Here is a 21,671-nt window from a genome sequence, read left to right on the forward strand (position 1 = left end):
GTTGTTCAGAGAACTATCATTATATCGGCACCTATTATCAGGGCCTTGAGATCAAGCCAATGTATCTCTATACAGAACCAGAAAGCAAGAACTCCCGAACATGATATTTGTGCAGTTCTTGTCAAGATCCGGAACCATTGCAGAGAGTTCAGTAATGGGTTCTCTTCCTACGGTAATTGGCCTCATACATGCACAGTTCCAGTCATTGGAAGTCTGCCAGACATGTTGAATAAAACTTTAGGGACTTGGTGGTGTGGGATATATCACAATGATATTTCACAAGACATACTGATCTAACCGGCACCGCAGGAAAGCTGTAGGCCTAGTGTGCCCAGTGGTCACCAGCTTAGTGGAATCCATCTTGCTCACTGGAAGTCGAGCGGATATTGATGTCTCGAATCAAAGTATGATAAGGGAGGAAATTGTACAGAGCTTTATATTACCTGGAGGCTAAGCTGAAATGAATGTTCAATGGAGTTGTCTTAAATGAAAAATTGATATCATAAATACATAGTGGTTGGTCATATAGAAATATTTTCAGCAATACTACTCCATTATGGCCCAATTTTCCTAGATTGTACATAAACACATGCTCATGATACATTCAGAATCATACAATGGACCATACATTAAGCAGAGATTTCTTATAGTAATTGAAAGGTGTTTTTTTTGCTTTTACTTACTGGCATCAATATTGTGGATGTGCACAAAAGAGCATAACTAGACATGGAAATTCAAATATGATAACATACACTTGTTTTAGTATGATTAAGTTAGGCAATATAGATGCACGAATAGTACTTTCATTGGAGGCCAAGAGTCTTTGATATAAATAGCCTTGAACATTAACCTGATACCTCTATGAATGACCATGCAGCAAAAAGTAGAGTTCATATAATATTGATAATACATGTATATGCTACATATTATCATCAAAAAATTTGTTGATAAGAAGTAAATATAGGTTCACAAAAAGCTATTTGCAACTCTTTTGTTGGTTTAAGCAAAAGTGTACAATGTATTCATATGGACAATTATTTATGCACAGATGGGGGAAAAAATGTCAATTAGAGTTACCTCTAAAAATCTAAGGGAAAGTTCAAGTACACAGATGTAAACAAGATTCATTTAGCTTTGTAAACCTCTAGTCAGTAGCCAGAGCAGGAAATAGGATGTATTCAACAGCTTGAGTACTGTTAACATTGTTTGAAAGGTTTAAAAATGGAAGTGCTCTTAAATGATTTTTTAAATGTAAAATATATTACACTTTGAAAGGTTTGGAGTAGAAGCAGAATGCTATATGCAGGGCATACACTATATGGAACAGGTTACTAGCTGGGGTCATGATATGGCCCCATTACAGACATGTATAATTTATTTTCAGAGCAGTTTATGATCTATTTTCATATTGATCATAAATTGATTTACTTACCTCCATTGTACAGCCATTTCATTACCTATTACATTTATCACACAAAACTAAAATGGGAACTCCAGTATTCAGATTAAAATATAAATCCAAAATGTATTTATGACTTCAGCTTGTGCTACTGAGAAAATTAAATTATAACTATCATTAGTTATCCCAGCTTTACACCATTGTGCTCTTGTCATAGCATCTATCAGGAATGATTAATGAAAACTAGAAACATGAACATGCACTCGGTATGTGGCTTGTACCAGGAGTTTGTAGATGTTATTGAAAAATCAATAAAGAACATATACTATACAAAACATGATATGCTCGCTGATCCTAAAAAAAAAATTATAATTTTTTTTTTTATATAACTTAAAAACATAAATAATTATTTTCTTTCTGTAGTTTGTATCTATTTGGTATCATTATGAAGTATTCTGTGGTCAAACCTATGTTGTTTGGACTTGTGTGAACCTGTTGTCTAAGGTCCCACAAGACGCTGTAAAGGGATGCATCTCTAAGGAATGCCAGTTCACAATGTGGCGGAAATATTGCCGATGTGACTTCAAATTTTAACTCACTCACTTAGAAATACCAGTTAGTTATTCATAGGTTTGAATCCCAGTTTGTCAGCACTATACCCATGCATGTGGGTTTTACTTAAGTCGTAAACTTATAAGATGAACATCGCTGCCTCAGCTTTCTTTCCCACATGAAGCACAGATGCTGTGATCTAACTGAAATACTGTTCGAAGCAGCATTAAATCACACACTCACCTACTTAACCTAGTTGAACCATTGTCTTTGATAAGTGTCCTTGGACAGATTGTTGCTCATGATATCAACCACAGGTTTGTCTGATTTGAACGTAATTACTCACTTTAATACTGAACCTGTGCCTACATCTCTGATTTTTCGTATTGTATATCTAATACCTAGTGTTTGGAATAAGAGCCTGCCCGTAAACCCTTGGTAGGTAAATCTCGTGTCTGGCCCGTAGTTTCTAATTTACTTATGGCCCACAGTACATTTACATGTCTATGCTATTACATATATTTATTTTTCATTTAGAAATCAGAGATGTTTACAGTAACGACAAATCCTTCAGGCAGTTTATCTGTTCAATTAGCAAAGTTGGAAAAAACGAATCCGAGATGAAGTTGCTGAAGTACTGAGGGCCTGAAGAGTTTAGTCAGGGCCTAGAGCTGTGGGTCCTGATGGCAGCCAGACAATTGTATTTATTTCAAACCGCTCATACCCTGCAAGTGTTCATACTGTCACCCACTGGTTTGGTTGCTTGAGACTTGCTACTTGTGATACAGCTGCATGTATGCACAAAACAACATTCACTCACTCATCAAACTTCATTATTCAGCAAGCATACACTCAGAGCCACTGAGCGGTATTTGAGGATGACTACCAGCAATCAGCACCTTGCACAAGCCATGTCCTGACCCTCCTCAAACATTTGAGTGGCAGACATCTTGTGTATGGATGTAGGCCAGCTTCTTATATGATTGTTCTTGTGTGGGGTTCAAGTGTCACCAAGTCACGGGAGGAAAGGGGGAGATAAGCAGTAGTTAAGACCATATTGTGATTCTGTAAGGTGATCATAGTCAGGATTACAACCCAATTCATGACCAAACAAACCCGAAAAGGACTCTGTTGTCATTTTCACAAGGGAAGCTCAGTCTAATCTTGAGTGCAAATATGCAATGTTCACAGTTATTGATGGGTAATTTGAAGCTATTTACTAAGGAAATATCTTGGCAGAAGTTTAGGCGACTTGAGAGTAGACGTGGGACATCCTTCACCATGTTTTTTCGGTTTGTTTTGAGAAAAATGAAGCTTAAGAAAATTGCATGTCTCCACATGATGAATTAAAGAAATTGCACCCGCTCAGAAAAACACAAATATTGCCAATGTCATGTTTTGCCATTCTTACTGCTATAGTTTGTAGCAGGACTGTTTTGAGGATGGAAGAACCTTATATAAAGGAAAAATGAAGTCTATCGACCCATGTTGGATAATTAAGCATCAATCAAACAAAATCGGTGAGTTGACTGAACATTGTATTCTGTGAACTCTGATTGGAATTGTTTGGGTCCATAGCAGCTTGTTTTCACAACAGATGAAAAATGAGAAAATCATGTTTGGTGGACACTTTGCGGCTCACTATTGAGGGAAGCTCTCACAGTAATTTCTTCTCATTATCCGCCTTTGGTTTGCCTAACTCTGGCCATCCCTCCTCATTTGTGGAGGAGGTGGGGGGATAGGAATGGGTGGGAGGGAAGGGAAGTGTTTCACAAAGAGAGAGTAAACATAATCAGTGACCAGGAAATTAGCACAAAAATCAATGTGTTTTATCAGCTTCCATCAATACTTTATTTCAGCTACATGTGTTAGAAAAGTGTAAAAAGTCGTCCAAATAGTGAGTTTCTGCAGATAATGATATCTGTTCGATGACATATTACATGTTTTTCTTCTGATATTAACACATTAGCAATGAAATGTATAACAGGCTGCTGCATTTTAAATTGCATTTATTGTATTTTCAGAAACAGTTATTCCAAATGCTGCAAAGTGTAAAGTTGGTTTTGTGCAAAATAATACTTTTATCTATTTCCTACATATATAAAAAGAAATCACTTCTCAAAAAATAATTTCAAGTTTGACTAAAGGAAAAATATTAATGTATGCAGAATCAAAGAACCAGCAAATAAGAGTATGAACAGAACAAATAATCAGAACAGTATGAAATTTATCATGCCTGCTTTCTACACTGATTAGATAGAGATGAAAAATGTCTGTAATTAGCACATTGAAATATTCAACCAAACTTTCAAATCCAACTCTGTAAAGAAAGAAATTCAAATCACAAAATTCATCCAAACAAGAGCTGCTTCAAGCCAATTGAGCACTCACTAACACCATTCACACAGGGGGTTTCGGACCCTCATATCTTACGACCTTCAAATCTTGCCTGATATGCAATTAGTGGCTCATGAACTTCTGCCAGAAATACTAGATATAATTTTACTTATCTAGCTTTTGTAAGTGGTATCCTGATAAAAGACCCATATAGAAGGGAAAGGATGGGCGGGGTCAGGTTGCGGTATCCTTGGGGCAATTTGGCATCAAAGAACACTCTTCTTCAGTTTTCCAGCAAACAGGCAGTACCATACATCCACCTGGCCAGATAAGATGAGCCCCACAAAATTCTTCTAGTATATAGAAACATACAGTCAAACCCGTTGTTGGCTGTGTCAAATCCCCTATTGTGCCAAACTCACGCCTGGTCCTGGTACACCATGTCTGTACACTAAGCAGTTCATCTGCTGTTGGAGACAAGTTTCAATATCTTTTGAGGTGTGAAGCTCTTCTCCAACAATGACTTCTTTATATCCGAAAGAATTGTTATATCTGGCCAAATATGTGTTAATTATCACCTAAACATATATCCACTTTGAAATATCTATCCAGATTTATTGTACATTCAAATACATTATTATGTTAAAGTGACTAAATCACATAAGCATATTACCATCTTGATCCTCAATGAATACATATTGTATGTTGTACATGTATGCTCTTGTACCACAGTTGGTGGCTTTTCAGAGAAATTAACTGAACTGTGAACTGTATTTTTCTGCCTCCAAAAGTGGTAAAATCATTTCTGCCTCCAAAAGTGGCACAATATTTTTCTGCCACCGAAATGGTACAGTATTTTTCTGCCTCCAAAAGTGGCACAATATTTTTCTGCCACCAAAAGAGGTACAAAAACTTCTGGAAACAATTTTATTTTGACCCCAACTTTCGCTCAAAACATTAACATGCTACCAGTAGCAAAAGACATCTTCACCTGTATGGTGAACACTTACAAATACATGTACTTAATCTTGCAAGTATTTGCAAGAATCATATTTATCAGAATTGTCATTAAAGTACACATATCTCCAGACATTTTTCATTACTGGATTTGTAAGGAATGGTTATCTAACTGCTTTGAAGTTCAATATATCTGTCTACCCTTGACAAGGTCATGATCACAAATTGGGCGACAGTTCGTCTGGGATCCAATCTGGTGACAGTGTTCAACAGTCTTATTTACTGGCTGAAGACTTAATGAGATGGAGTGGCATCTATCTACCTGTACTAATGAGGAATCTATCTACCTGTCTGTTCCTGATAATCAAGCTTGCACTAATCTGTGACTGGTCCATGTTTGTACTTTAACATCCTCATCAGAATCAACCATAGATAAATTGCATCAGTAAATGCTTTAATCTAGAAAGAAAAAAATGTCTTTGGAGTCTGGATTGAATTGCTGCCTTGACTGCTTGTTAACATGAAAAATATATCTGGTTGCAGGATATCTTTGTGTCAATCCCTGTAATTCATATTTACAAAATTGCTATACACACACGAGTCAAACGCTATTTTGTAAATTGATCGAAATGAAAGAGTAGCCTAGCTTTGTCTGACACCGATCAGTGTCTTAGTTCAATTGTTTTTGTTCCTTAAAACATTATTTTGTGGTATAGACATTTCATGTCAAAATTACATTACTTTCCAGGAAATAAAGATTCAGAACTATAAATGTCAACGTCTGTAACTGGGAGATGAATAATTGAGGCCTTGGAACAACATTTTCATCAAACCAATTCCAGTTCCACATCAACATGATTCTTGATTATAGTCATGAACAATGTTCATTTATCTCAATAATGTAAAATTGCGAAAAGACTGTTCTTTGATGTGATGAAGTAACAATGTGCATGATGAAATTGCTCTATATTACAAGTAGGTAGTTGCTCTGGCCTGGACTGTGAAATAGAATTCCTTATTTAAGGTCTAATCAACAACAGTAATGATATCCAAAGCATTCCTGTTTATGTAGAAACATAGACATATCCATCACAGTGTCCAGAGAATACCATCGACAACATAAGTGCTTTCTCTCTTCGAATTTTTATGTGTAAATGTTCCCCATCATTTTCAATCTGTATATAGGACATATTGTCTTGACCAATTGAATTGAGTCCCTTAGTTGTTTCAGGATCTACTTATTATGGATTTGAAGACCAGGTATCCATTTGTCGTCCTGTTTTTTTAAGCAAGACACCAGTAATCTTTTAATTCCACCAAAGCTGTAAATATGAAACCTGACACCCTGCAACATGAAAACTGACCCCCTCCAACATGAGAACTAACACCTCCAACATGAGAACTAACACCTCCAACATGAAAACTGACCCCCTCCAACATGAGAACTAACACCTCCAACATGAGAACTAACACCTCCAACATGAGAACTAACACCTGCAACATGAGAACTAACACCTGCAACATGAAAACTGACCCCCTCCAACATGAAAACTGACACCTCCAACATGAGAACTAACACCTCCAACATGAGAACTAACACCTCCAACACTCCAACATGAGAACTAACACCTCCAACATGAGAACTAACACCTCCAACATGAGAACAGACACCTCCAACATGAGAACTAACACCTCCAACATGAAAACTGACACCTCCAATATGAAAACTGACACCCTCCAACATGAAAACTGACCCCCTCCAACATGAGAACTAACACCTCCAACATGAAAACTGACACCTCCAACATGAAAACTGACACCCTCCAACATGAGAACTGACACCTCCAACATGAAACCTGACACCTCCAACATAAAAACTGACACCCTCCAACATGAGAACTGACACCTCCAACATGAAACCTGACATCCTCCAACATGAAAACTGACATCCTCCAACATGAAAACTGACACCCTGCAACAAGAAAATTGGCACCCTGCAACATGAGTCAGTGAGTATTGTTTTACGCTGCTTGAAGCAATATTCCAGCAATATCACAGCAGGGGACACCAGAAATGGGCTTCACACATTGTACCCATGTCGGGAATCGAACTGGGGTCTTCGGTATGACGAGCCAACGCCTTAACCACTAGGCTACCCGACCGCCCCCCTGCAACATGAAAGCTGACACATCATGATTTAATGGAAAAAAGGGGCATATGTGGCTCAGGCATCAAAAGCACAGCATTTCGCTCTTCATGTTGCATCTCTTATTTGAATCAGAAACCCATGATGGGTGTCAATTCCAGATTCGCGCTGATTACGTGTCAAAGTTTGTCAGCACCATACCCATGAGGTTAATGTCTACAACGTTTTTTTCGCTCATAATATCAAAGTGAAATATTGTTGGCATAAACCTAGCCTTGCTCCAAGGCCTTACTGAAAGAAAAATCCATGGGTGTCTAGTAATTCTGTCCTCCTAATTGGCAAGTCTAGATATGTGAACTAAGGACTCCAGTCTCTTATGGGGACAACTTGTTCGTATTATTAATATAATCAAGAACTTCTGATTTAAACTAATAATTGTGGCTTAGAGACTTGTGTGAGTCTAGCATACCAGGGTATGACAAACATCTTCCCTTAACTGTACTGTATTGATCATGGTATCAAATGGACCATGTCCCCATCATAATTACAGAGATGTACCTTGAAAGGGGAGGATAGGGTTGGGTGGTATTTTCATCTATAGTCTCTAAAACATCCTCAGTTGAAGCTGGACCAATTTTTTTTAACCACAAAGATAATTGATGCTGTCTGGGTTGTCATGTTAATCATTCCATTTTACAGCATTCAAAATGGTAGGCCTTTTGTAGAAAAATATACATCCAAGTATTTATTATGTAAATATAGTTTGATATTTAAATTCCCTATTAAATTAAAAAGTCTGACACTAAAAACAAAATGGTAGGCCTTTTGTAGAAAAATATACATCCAAGTATTTATTATGTAAATATAGTTTGATATTTAAATTCCCTATCAAATTAAAAGTCTGACACTAAAAACAATACTTCTAAACCTTTTTGGCATTATACCACGTTCTGTATAAATATCATCAAAGAATGTGTGTAAAACCCAGTACAGCATTTGAGAAACCTCATGGTATCTGTATCAGAGGCTTTCTGTAGCCCTAAGATTTGGTTTTTTTTAGCAAAGCCTCTTTTGTGTTGTGTTTTAGTTTGTCTTCTATGAATATAGCTTACAGGTCCTGTCAATTCTGCCTATCTGCATTAGCTGCATAAGAATCATAATTCTAGGGGGAATTGAAGTTTGAAATATTACATTTCTCCATATCAACTATTCATGACTTTTTAAGCATTTAATTTCTTTGTCAATTACATATTCTGTCAGCCCCAAGTGGGCGCCAAGAAAGATAAACAGAGAATCATCAAGACTAATGTCAGAATGATTTGGGTGGCATTAGGAGGAACCGAGTATCACTTTCTCATCTTCCCGTATCTAGTTATCAGCTGTATCATGTGTGTGAATGCAGCTTCTGAAGCGCTCTGTATAAATGGCCTTTCAAGGATGCGGAAAAAATCTGACATTCCATATTGCTTCAGAACATCGCAAACCTCTTGGACAGTTTATGTTCACACTACTGTCATGTAATTTGCTCTTGGGTGAATTGTATTATTATTATCATTATCATTATCATTATCATTATCATTATTATTATTATTATTATTATTATTATTTTTGTTGTTGTTGTTGTTTACAGATTAAAATAAAAAATGCAGCAAAGAGGGTTGGGCGATCCTGGCACAGTCAGGCTGGTTAGGCTCATCATAAGCTCAGGGTCCTTGCCCCCTCAACACGCAGTCCAGACAGCAAATGGGACTTCTCCTAGGAAGTGCTGCCTAGTCAAACCCACCCAGAACTTTTTGGAGAATGTGAAAACTCCCCAACACTGCAGCCTTCTGCATTGCCCAGGTTGTCAGAAGGGCTGTATTCCTGGTAGCAAACCCGGGTACTCTCCCAATGTCAGTCAACAGATTGGGAGGTACCAAACCTAAGGCACCGAGAACAAAAGGGAGTCGGACAACTTGGTACTTAGGATGCAAGCGTGACATTTCGAAAGCAAGGTCCACACATTTGCCATGTTTCTCCTGAATCTTGTCAATCACATTGGTGTCAAAAGGGACAGAAAATTCAATAATATAAATGATTTTATTGGATTTATCAAAAAGGATAAGATCAGGTTTGTTGGCCTGGATATGTCTGAGGCTGTATACAGGCCTATTCCAAAGAATTTTGTATTTATCATTTTCCATGATGCCCTCTATATATTCTTGGTTCTACCATGGATGGACCTCTGTGTCAAAACCACAAGACAGTAATAAAATGATCGAGCCACTCCATCATGTCTCTTAAGATACTGTGTTTGTGCCAAGGCTGGGCATCCATTGACATTGTCTTAAACAAACTCATTAAATTCATTACACAATCTACATTTCATATTTACATTTTGATGCACAATCACACATTGACTGTTTCGAGTGGGAAGTGACTGGTCCTAAGCCACAAACAGAAAGCCTTATGTGTAGCTTTTCATGCAAACCGACCTCATCCAAGCACAGGACTCTGCAGGGTAGCTAACCTTCTCAACACACTGCACATAAACTCAATGCAGTGGTTGTTCAGATAGCCTCTCCTTTAAAAACTGAGTCTGGGTCGATTTGATATGGCACTTCACTTGGTTGACACTCATTTCTGTACTGTCCAGCAGTAAGAACCATCAACAAAATCAACACCGACATTGAGATTATGTCCCACATTCAAGGCTCGTTTACGAAAACTGTGGAAAGAGGATCGTCAGACAAATTAATGTGTGCAAAAGTGCACAAAACAATTCTATCATGAAGAGCCCCAACGTTACTCAAACCACGCCTCTCATAATGATTGGTAAATATAAGCAATTATTATTATTATTCGGTGAATGAAGCCAGATAAGTGAAAATATTCAATTTCCATACTGAAATGTTTTTGTCGCATATGGTTACTTCTTTTGTAGTTGGTGTATTTGGGTGTAAAGTTCTATTAATATGCATGTAGGTTTTGAAGAAATCTCATGGTTAATTACCACCCAGTAGGATACTCTATGATGGCTCTTAAAACAGCAATTTAAACATCATTTGTGATCAACATTAGCACAATTTTTGCACAATGCACACTGTATACTACAGACAACAGATCCATACGTGTTCCTGGCTAGCATTTGAACTGCGTGGCTGTGAGAAGTGTTCAAGGTTTATTACAAGGAGACATTTATTACAAGCAGCAACCAAATGTGTAGTAGACGACTAAAATTTCCGTGTAGTTGTATGTTTTATTATGTAACTATTTTTGTCAAACCTAGGATAGTTGGTTCAGGTACCTAATGAAAACTGACCATTTAGACAAGGGTGACCTGTATTTATAGGGTATTTATTTTCACGTTTGGTTGTCATGGGGATATATTTATTTCCATAAAAAAAAATAAAAAATTTACAAAGCATAATTATGTACTAGAAGGTGAGACATTAAAAAAGGCAGAAGAATCTAAGAAAGATAAAAATATAATTTTGTAAATGGCTATTGATATTTTGTTAATCTAGTGTTGAAGTATATGGAATGACAAGAGTATGTGATATTACATGTGTATATAACATTACCAGTATATGACTTTGCAAGGGTATATTACATTGCTGGTATAATCAGCGCCATTATTGAAAGGTCACTAATGTAAGATGTGTAGGGTGTCATTTTCCAACCAGCAACACTCTCTCTCTCTCTCTCTCTCTCTCTCTCTCTCTCTCCCTCTCTCTCTCTCTCTCTCTCTCTCTCTCTCTCTCTCTCTCTCTCTCTCTCTCTCACTAGGGGTTCAATCCCTGGATGTGTCATACCTAAAGACGTTAAAAGATGGTGCTTGTTGTTACCCTGTCTGGCGCTCGGCATTCAGGGCTAGTCAGCTTGGAGTCAGTATACTGTGTCTGAGTAGGGTATTCATGTTAAACTGTCGCATCTCAATGGGCTAGCACTATAAAATTGGCATAAGTCCAGATTAGTACAAGCAGCCACACACACACACACATGCATGCATGTCGCTATATAAGTGCAATAATCTTGTTGCGACACTAAACCCCATTTCACCTCACCACCTTACCTGTAATTAGGGTATGTGAAAGGAGGGTTCCTTATCATTCTAACAAACATCTTAAATGCTTAAACAATAAACTTTGTTCTTAAAAGTAACTACAAGATAGACTTTTCCTGCATGTTTGTCAAATAGTTCTCTCAGTGAATTTGTGTATTTTGTTTGAATAAACTGCAACAAAGTGTTTTCAGTATAAATAAATCAACTGCATGAAAACCATTGCTAAATGCTTAGTTGGTATCACGTGTAACTACCATAAAACAAATAAATAACATCCTGTTATACTGGTTCCAATCTACAGTCATTCAAAAGACGAATCCTTGTAGAAGTTGCATTAGGCGTCTTCAAATGTATTATGGTTATAAAATCTTTTTTTGTATGTGCCAATTATTCCGGTAGTAGTTTAAGATATTTCCAGTACGTTCTTGGATCAGTATAGTGTTATATATGAGTCTGAAGCCTCTCTTTGTGTCAAACTGTGTGGACATTGGAGGATTTACTGCCACATCGCCCCTCATTCTCAACCGAGAGTGTGTCTTGAGTAAATTCATAATTTACAACACTCTCTTTTGCGTTATCATGGCTTGTCACGCTGTTGTAATCTAATGCCAGTTTAATTTGCTTTGTCAAAAATGTTTGGATAGTTTCACATTTAATTGAAGAGATGCTCTCTATATATGAATAAATCACTTGGATACATGTGTGAAAAATTGAGGTATGCTGGTGTCTGTTTAATCAAGTCTCTTCTAGTTTTGTTAAATATGAAATTGTAGATATATTGTCGCAATTGTTTTCATTGTTGATAAAGACTGTTTGAGTAAGTTATCAGTTTAAAGGAAACATTTTTAATGTCAAGTAATGAAAGAGGATATTATTCCAGTTCAAACAATTACAAAAGTACATGAAATATATATGGTTTTCGCCTTACAAAGTAAGCTAAGATTAACAACAAAGTTTAAGAATGTCAAACTTTTATTTCATGTTTTATTAAATTTATTGGCCAATCTGAAATCGATAAGGCAAAAAGCGTAATAGACTTACTGCAGATTAACAACCAATAAAACAAACAGTAAGTTATTAACATAAGAGTTAAGGATATTTTGAAAATGCTTATTTTTCAAATTTTCAAATCGAGATTACTTATCAGTAGATTGTTGAATTATAACAAACTTTTAATTGATTTTTTTAATTAACACGTGAATGAATTAGGTGTACTCATCAGTAGAAATAGGAAAAGAATCAACATAAAAAGATATACAATCAAAGCAAAAAAGGCTGGAAATGGATGACCAGCCATCTTTCCTCCCAACCACACCTCAGCTGTACGTAGTTAGGAATGATTTCTATTTACTGTTTTTGTATATCTTGACTGTTTCCATCTCGGAAGTGTATCCAAGCCTTAACAAACAACCTTTATGCCCAGTTTATCGCTGATATGAGAAAGGTATGAACCTGATACCAGTTTTCCTTTCTTTTCTGTGAAAACAGCCAGATTGATATATATATATTACTTCTCGTGATCAGTTCTTCATCTCATGGCAACACATCTGTCAGCCATTTTCAAACACCTGTGAGGTTCAACTGAGATCAACCGTCTCATTGAGGCTTGATCATTGTGAAAAATGTGTTGCATATATTTATATTTCATCACTTAATTTATACGTTGGATTCAAGCATATTTTTTTGCTTATTTTTATACCTTTGCATCTAATTTTGTTTAAGTACTTTGATTGGGGTGTTTCTTGTAAGACATCCTGTTTTTTGTTCGAAGAACATGTGAAAAATGTCTTCTAAAGACGACCACAGGAAACGACGTGACGTTTTTTAACGTATGTTTTATTTTTTTAATCTATGTGCTGGATATGATATAAAACATAAAAAGACATAAATGCTTTTCGCATATTTTTTACCCGATAATTTCATGCAGATTATTTTTATTAGATGCATCGAAATGACGGAAATTATTTTCCCAAATGTTCATACTTCTGGTAATCACACAAAAACAGTTATTCAAGTATGTAGCTGGGAAACAGATGTCATGTGATGACATGCTTATAGAGTCATGTTAGCAGGAGTGGTGAAGGGATGGGAGGGGCGGGGAGGGGCGGGGCGGGGCAGTATGTGGGTGGAGTGTGAGGGTTGGAGGAGGTGAGGGTATGTGGAGGAGGGGTGGATAAGAAGATAGGAGTGAGTGAGCAAGGGCGTGGTTTAGTTGTGGAGGTAGTCAGACACTCTTCTCCTTTTCAATGCTAATTTGCCTCTGTTGTATGTAGCAACATCTGTTGTGTGAGATGTCCTGGAAAAACCATTACCCTATCTCTGATTAATTACTAAAGCACATCCATACAATTTCTTGTTAATCCCTTGTGTGAAGTTTTTTAATAGTCTTGGCTCATTCCTGTTGATACTTAATCACTGAAATGATTCTTGCTCGTCTTCATTGCGGATGCAAATTAGAATCATTGAAAAGGCAATATCTTTAATTAAAATATTAACATAAGCATTTTATGATGATTGTTATTACTTCATTATTGACCTCAAACACATTTAGTTTATATCGCCTCTTTGAAATTAGTCTAAATATAGAGATTATTGGTACCAAAAGTCATGAATATTGTGATGAGGGGCTAAAAAACATATTACTTCTGAACTCAATTACAATCTCAAATATAGTCTTCTACAAAGTAGCATTAATTTATCAAAACATAATATATAGAATATCTAAAAAGCACTAAAAGTATTTTTAATGTGTATGTCAATTATGATGAAATGTAGCAGTTAGCTCATCATCTCCTAAAACAGAACACGCACGATCTCCGGAAGCACATTACAAGAAATGAATTGATTATGCACACATAAACTTATTAATCTGCATGGTTACGTTGATACAGAAATAAAGAAATTACATGCTGTGTCAGATTATAGCTTGATCTAACACTGCAGGCAGTAAGTAGGCTGACAGATGTAGCCATCAGCAGCATATGTATCATGAGTACATTGATCAAATAATCTAATATGGAAATGTGATCATGATGATGATCATCGTCGTCGTCATCGTTATCGTCGTTGTCGTCATCATCATCATCATGTATGAGATATAATTATAATTATGATTCTTACCTGATGGGCATGTGCTCCACAACAAACCCAGGAGCGAAAACGTCACACATAATCCCTGAATTGGCCACATTGGATCTGATGAGGCAATCCCACACATAGCTTTGTTCACATCACGGGACCGTCACTAGTTATCCGTTAAGTATCTTACATCAAGAGGATGGTACACCCAATTTGGTGGTCGCAATCGACGCATATCGGTTCAGTGTCCTCAGCCGTCGTCGTTCACAGACATTGTATCCAAAAGTTTGTGTCGATGTTCGTGGATTTTCCCGCACTGGAGGTAGTACGTGCTTCTGCCAAGTATCGCTCTTTCCTCGTGTACAATTCACTACTCCCTTGACATCACTAATTACAGCGCTTGACTCTGCAGTATCCCTTGGTCCAGCTCATCCATAGACTCACCCTTGTGTAGAATACCACTGGTCTGTTTTTCACAGAACCTGCACAGAGAAACTGACAGTTAGATGAAAGCTTCCCACTAAAAATACCTCATACTTTTTGCAAGAGAAAATTAGAGGGTATGGTTATTCAGCAATGTATATTGTTTAGATGAGCAGGTAGAAATGTTGTTTTGTAGTATAGAATGTGCTGCAGTTCCTTGTTAGTAAGGGGTTTATCTTTACACAAACCACCTGCTTGGAAGTGGACAAGCAAAGAGTTAATATGGTGTTTGTTGGACGTACTCCAGCAAAGCCACGATGGTAGTGTGATAAGTGTTGGAAAAATAGTTCACATGTTACATACAATAAGCTATGGTGATGAAATATGTGAAAATTGTTGTAGAATCTGTAACTATGGCAATAGGTCTTGTGTTTATTTTCAGTGTAGAACAGATTGAGTGGTGCAACACATTTTTAGAATTCATCACATGTTTCGGAGTCATTTTGTTCATGAGGTATTTTTGTTCAATATCTTTGCTTGTTTCTGGCAATTAATCTTGTGTTCATTTTCAGTATAAAACAGTTTGAAACATAACACTTTTTTAAAAATTAATACATGACTCATATTGGCCATAAGAATTATTTTGTACAGCATCTTTACTTTCTTTTGCATAATAATGGCAAATTATTTTTGTTCTTCGTATTCAAGTCTTTGATTATAATTCAAGAAGCATAGAAAGTGAAACATATTTCAAAAACTCATGACAGATGTAAATTATCATTAAGCAGATGAAAGCCTTACGAGTTCTAAGACAGATTAATTTTCTTTGGGAATGCAGACTTTCTGACTTTCTGCAATGGTGAGAAATTGTTACATCATCTGATAAGCATTAACATGTTATAGCACACCAAACAACAAGTGAGGAGATAGTTATAAAAACAAATTTCAAAACTTTGTCCAGTGAATGTTGTTTTACACCTTGTAGCAAGATTCCAGCAATATCAATATCATGTACCCATGTGGGGAATAAACCTAGGACTTTGGTGTAACAAGCAAATGCTTTAACCACTAGGCTACTCCCAACCGCCCTGCTTCATTTTAAAGAAGGCATGTGAAAATATAAGATAATACTATTTTTGCATTAACATTCATTTAGGAACAGAAGACAAAACAATGGTAAAACCATAGTTAAAGAAGTAACAATTGCATACAATTGAAAACAATAATGAGTTGCTAACAGTTTTGTTGAATGTGGGGTTTTTTTATTGAAAAGTTTTGAAAGGGTCATCGTGTAATCGTGAATATAAGGTAGTGTATTTTGATTATTGTGGCTAAATGATTATTTGACATCAGATGTGGGAAAACATAGTATCATTCATATTTCTACATTTGGCATCATGAAATAGTAATACTTCTTTTAAAAAATATATCTGTTTCTCAAGGGTATACAAGTTACAGTTTAGAACATAATGTTTACTGCCATTTCTAGATCATTATGACAAAATCATTGTAGAGCTGTTGCTAGTTTGGTTTGTCACTGTTGTCAAAGTTTAAGATTAATATCATAAGTCATAGTTTTATAAAGTTGACTCTATATTATTCATGATATACAGACCGCCTCCGTGGTCTTGTGGTAGAGCGTCCGCCCAGAGAGCGGAAGGTCCAGGGTTCGATCCCGGGCCGCGTCATACAAAAAGACGTTAAAAGATTGTACTTGTTGTTACCCTGTCTGGCGCTCGGCATTAAGGGGCTAAAACAAGGACTGGTCGGCTCGGAGTCAGTATACTGTGTCTGAGTGGGGTATTCATGTTAAACTGCGGCATGGTATCTCAGTGAGCTAGCACTATAAATCGGCATCAGTCCGGACTAGTACAAGCAGCCACACACACACATACACGTGCATGCACGTCGCTATGTAAGTGCAATAATCTTGGACGCGACGTTAAAGCCAATTTCACCTCACCTCATGATATACAATATGATTACCAGTGAATAATCTCCATTTTCTGCCAAAATTATAAAAATGGCTCACTGAAGACAATGGGTGTTCGTGAAAAGGGTAAGCATGTCCTACTCATACAAATGGACAAGTTTGGTTCAAGTGTTATGCTACTGTTGCAAAACAAAACCGTTTCCTGTTCATTTAGTGATAGGATTATCTTGCAGGAACTCTCTATTACTGGGAATGGTTTTAAACTGTTCTCCATAAATAGTTCTTCTTGTTGGGTCATTGATGATCAGTATTTGCCAGATGTGACAAAATGTATCTCTTAGATTGACGTTGAAGCTTTTTGATGAGTATTTCAAACTGCAATGTTTGCTGCCGTTATTTTCAAACCTTGCTTGAAGCTTCAACTCCAACTTCCTTTAAATGCAATGTTTGGTTTGCTTATATAAAGGTGCTCTGTTAAGACAGTGTTTACTTTAGTTAGAAGCTGGTGTTTAGCTGGTATTGAAGACAGAATTTTGTTGACAGAATGTTTATGTAACCCTGAAATGGTGCACGGTTTCCCAACTAAAACCACATTTACACAGGGTAAAAAACAGCTCATAAAATCACTCCAGAATGGAAAGTATTCAGTTTGGAGACTGTTGTTGAAAGGTTGTCCAGTATAAGCAATGTTTAGTCTAGTACTACAGAGTAATATGCTTCTGTGAGTCATGTTTGGTAAATGTTTGGTAAATGTAAGTAAAATTTACACAAGCCAGATAATGACCCAAACCATTTTGAAATCACAGAGCCATATAATTATTCCAACATAAGTTTCTACACGAACACTGTTGGTTGACGAGAAAGGTACACTTTGGTTTCACCTGCTTTCATGCACGCCAAAACACTGATGAATGTTTTCATAATTTACACTTTTTTTCCTTTTTCTCAAGTTTTATTTCTCCCCAAACTACTCGAACATTCCCTTGCAAGAAATGTGACAATATCGCTGAGAAAACATTCCTGTTTGGTAATAAAATTATAGAATTTATGTTGCGTAGATAAACAGTTTTCTCAAATGTTTTTTCCGAGCAAGTGACAAATCTGAATTTCAAACCAATTTTCCAAGTGATTTAATTCATTTTGATTACCATAAGTTGAATAAGAACACATTGGCATGTTCTAACAATATTTGGATGATATATATGTACCAAGTGAGTTTCCTTTAAGTCAGAATTCCCATTTGTGAAATGTAGGATGATGTTTTGGATGCTATGGGTTACTTGTGTGATAAAATCATACATGCTAGATTTCATCAATCACCCAAAAACTAGGTACAGTGGATGGACTCCTTGATCTTGGATTTATGGCTTTCAAGTACATAGTTGGCACCGAATCGCAGGAATCACCAAAATATAGCTTCAGCATTAATTTCGGCCGGAATTGGTCACAAATTGAGTTATCAGACCTATAGTAAAATGTCCATCAGTTTATGGGCAATCACCATCAGACAATAATGAACAAAAAACTGTCCCCTAGCAACCATCTTATTGCCACTGTGTATAACACTGTGTAACTGTATGTGATAAGCAGTGTTATGATTGTATGTGTTCTGGAAGGGTCTATACGGGCATATTTAGTATTTAATCACAACTAAAGCAGATATGGTTCAGTTTTATGCATACTGTTGTCATTCAAATATCGAGACCACTGTTATTTATTGGGGTTATTTTATCAGTGGTGTATTCTGAACCACATTTTTTACTTCTGGACATAACTGAAATTTGGATCAGTTATAAGCCCAAGACAGATTGAAAGCAAAGAAATGTTGTTGAAATATGATCATGTGTATTTTAAACACTGACTATAATGAAGAAAAACATGACAGATCTATCAAGAATGTACTGGATAAAAACCCTTTGAATGCAGTGATGAAATGTGTTAAAATGAAATTAAAGTGTAAATATGGCAAATGAATCTATTTGGTGAAAAGTGTTTGTTCTTTGGTTACAATTTTTACAAGTTACATTATAATATAGTGTGTGGAATATACTAGTCAATGTTTGATAGGGATATTCTATATTTCATATGATACACAAACTGAATAATAATAATAATAATAATAACAACAATAATAATTATACTACTAATACTACTACTAATAATAATAAAAAGAAGTTACAAAACCCTTTCCTTTAGAAATCTCTGCATGAAGCAGCGTCAATAGTATGATTTCGACTACCGTTTTATCATAAGCATGTCGAAAGTTCATAAGGAAGGATTCAATTTCTCAATATCCCTATCAAAGGATGAGCAGTATATTATAACACACAGACATCTTCTGAGGATTGTTTGGTGTTGGTCCATCACTATACCCATGCTGGTGGGTTTCGCCAGTCATCTGTGAACTAGACCCCGTGAAGATCCAGGTGACAATCGGCCTTCAGCAACCCATCCCTGACATAAGAGGCGACAGGTGGTCAGACTGGCTGACTTGGTTGATGCATGTCATCGCATCCCAATTGTGTAGAATGATGCTCATGATGTCTCAATTAGTTTTGGACCGCCGTCATATAGCTGCAGCATTAAAAAACAAAGAAACAAACATCTATGGCCTCTCTAGCTGTGACAAGACAAGGGAGTTAGCGGGCTATATAAGTTCACTTTCCACCCTTGCCGAAGTAGTTATAATTTGGCTGGTCTAATAAGTCTATGCGTAGTCCAATCAAAATCACTCAATGAAATCAACATCCAGTTCCTAAACTGCAGTTGATTGCAAGATTTGCAAAGCATATGTACAATCAACTTAGCATCAACAGATGTTTTCCAAATCATTTCATGGTTTTATTCAAGGTGCTGACATGATTTGATGCACTTCGCAAAGTAAGACCCATTTTATTACAATATAGATCTTGCTTATTGATCTGATCACCTTCATTGGGCACCGCCATTTTGTTTGAAGCAAATGCAATGATATGAGAGGTGGAATCTGATTGGTCAATAAGAGGGACATCGAAGGGACATAATTCGTAATAGTTACTTGTCGAACGATCGAACCCCAAAGTTCCAGCCTAGTTTGGCAAGGGTGGAAACTGGACTTTTACAGTCAGTTAACTCCCTTGTCTCAGGATATGCACCTCGCTGTAAAGGATACAATGTTTCCTATCAGTTTTATTATTATTTACTTAAAATTGTTTGTAGCAGTTCAGTGCATAAGTTTTTAAATAAACAGTTTTTTCCCCTACACTGGCTGCTGTAATGTCATCCTCAGTAATGCAGGGTATTATATGTCCTTTCTATTGTAATAAGTACCCTGGGCCTATTCTATACCATAGCTTCTTTTTAGTCTGATTTAGTCAAATTTTAGTCTGATGACATGATGTAATACATATCCATCCAATCATTATCAAGGAAGCTGTAACAAGAATATGTTTTAAATGCATAATGCAAGATCCCAGATCCCCCACTAATGCTAAAAGTGTCTCATCACCAACCAAGTCAGCTGACTTGAATACAATATCTGAATAATCAGCATAGAGTATCATAGTATCAAACTGATTATCTGCTGTGTCAGATAAAGTGATAAAAAGTAAGATTTGCCCATATAATCTTCCTGGCATGACACTTTACAATCAGCCTTTGTTCACCCTAACACCCATACCAGAACACCAATATTTCTTGTAATATGTCAAGAACGACACATGTTCCATACCACCTCACAAGAAAAAGGATCAAGAAATATGTATCTAGATTATTCAATATATGGGCCATAATTCAATTATTGTCCGTGTCTATTTTGATGGTCTTACTGGATTCAATTTCTTTGGCAATCCTGTAATAATATCAATCTAAAAATATTCTCACACACGATCAGTATTGTTCCGAAAAAACAAGGCGTCTTGATTCGAGCCTTCAATAAGCATGTGCGCATTTCACATGTTTACACGTGCATTTCAATAGTCAGACAGCATGCTTCAATGTAGGTGTTGGTCTATTAATAAAGTCTCTGTAATGACCAAACAGGAATGGATCACCATTTTGTTTTTGTTTGGGTCAAAAATATTTTTTTATTATATTTTCCAGTTGGGAAATCCATCATACAAAACTATCAGTTTTTGGCATATAAATAAACATCAAGTTGTTTTTTTTCGTAGCATCAATAGTAGTTGTTGTTCAGAAAGATGACACATGATACATTGACATTATTCAATGTTGCATACTAAATTTTGGCTTCCATAATAATTAAATAATGTGTGTTTCTTTTGGCCTTTCTGTTGTGACCATATCAATCAGCAGCGAAGAAGTTATTCCTCTTCCAATAATAAACATACAAACTTCCTGTTTTCTAAATCACATTAAAAGTAAAAATGGGCTAGAATACAATTTTTTAGGACTCGTAAGGCAACATTTTACCGTTTTAACTAGAAAATGTCCTCGTTACTGTTTTTACAATTTTCAGAACAAGTTTTGTCTGTCTCCAATGCAAATATAATTACACAACACCGAAGCATTCATTGGTCTCTAAATAGGCCAGCTTTCACCATAAACAAAGAACACCAGGTTCCTAGTTGTCTTTTTTCCTTTAGAAGCAGCACTTAATCATATTTAACCCCAACTTGGGAAAACTCAGAACAATAGCAGATACAGTAACACTGCTAAATATTAATAATGTTAATTCCATTAAGGAACAATGCGTGTAGAAAAACATATTTAAATCATTTTTCACCTTTTTAATTTTAAGATCAAAGAGATTCAGAATTTTTATTACATATTTTTCAAGTGTACTCTCCACGATGAATTAATA

General features: G+C 36.2%; 1 protein-coding gene across 4 annotated transcripts in view; it reads right to left on the bottom strand.

Moving 5' to 3' along the window:
- LOC124131500 (kin of IRRE-like protein 2) overlaps positions 1-21,671 on the bottom strand; it is a 270,098-nt gene that overhangs the window by 208,698 nt on the left and 39,729 nt on the right. For all 4 annotated transcript variants that reach the window (XM_046494791.2, XM_046494790.2, XM_046494792.2 and 1 more), the window contains exon 2: positions 14,557-14,996. In XM_046494791.2, the coding sequence (XP_046350747.2) occupies positions 14,557-14,653 (97 nt within the window). In that variant the 5' untranslated portion in view covers positions 14,654-14,996. The remainder of the gene's footprint in view (positions 1-14,556; positions 14,997-21,671) is intronic.

The sequence above is a fragment of the Haliotis rufescens genome, unplaced genomic scaffold, assembly GCF_023055435.1.
Source record: "Haliotis rufescens isolate VD_foot unplaced genomic scaffold, xgHalRufe1.0.p SCAF_1, whole genome shotgun sequence".
Classification (NCBI taxonomy): domain Eukaryota; kingdom Metazoa; phylum Mollusca; class Gastropoda; order Lepetellida; family Haliotidae; genus Haliotis; species Haliotis rufescens.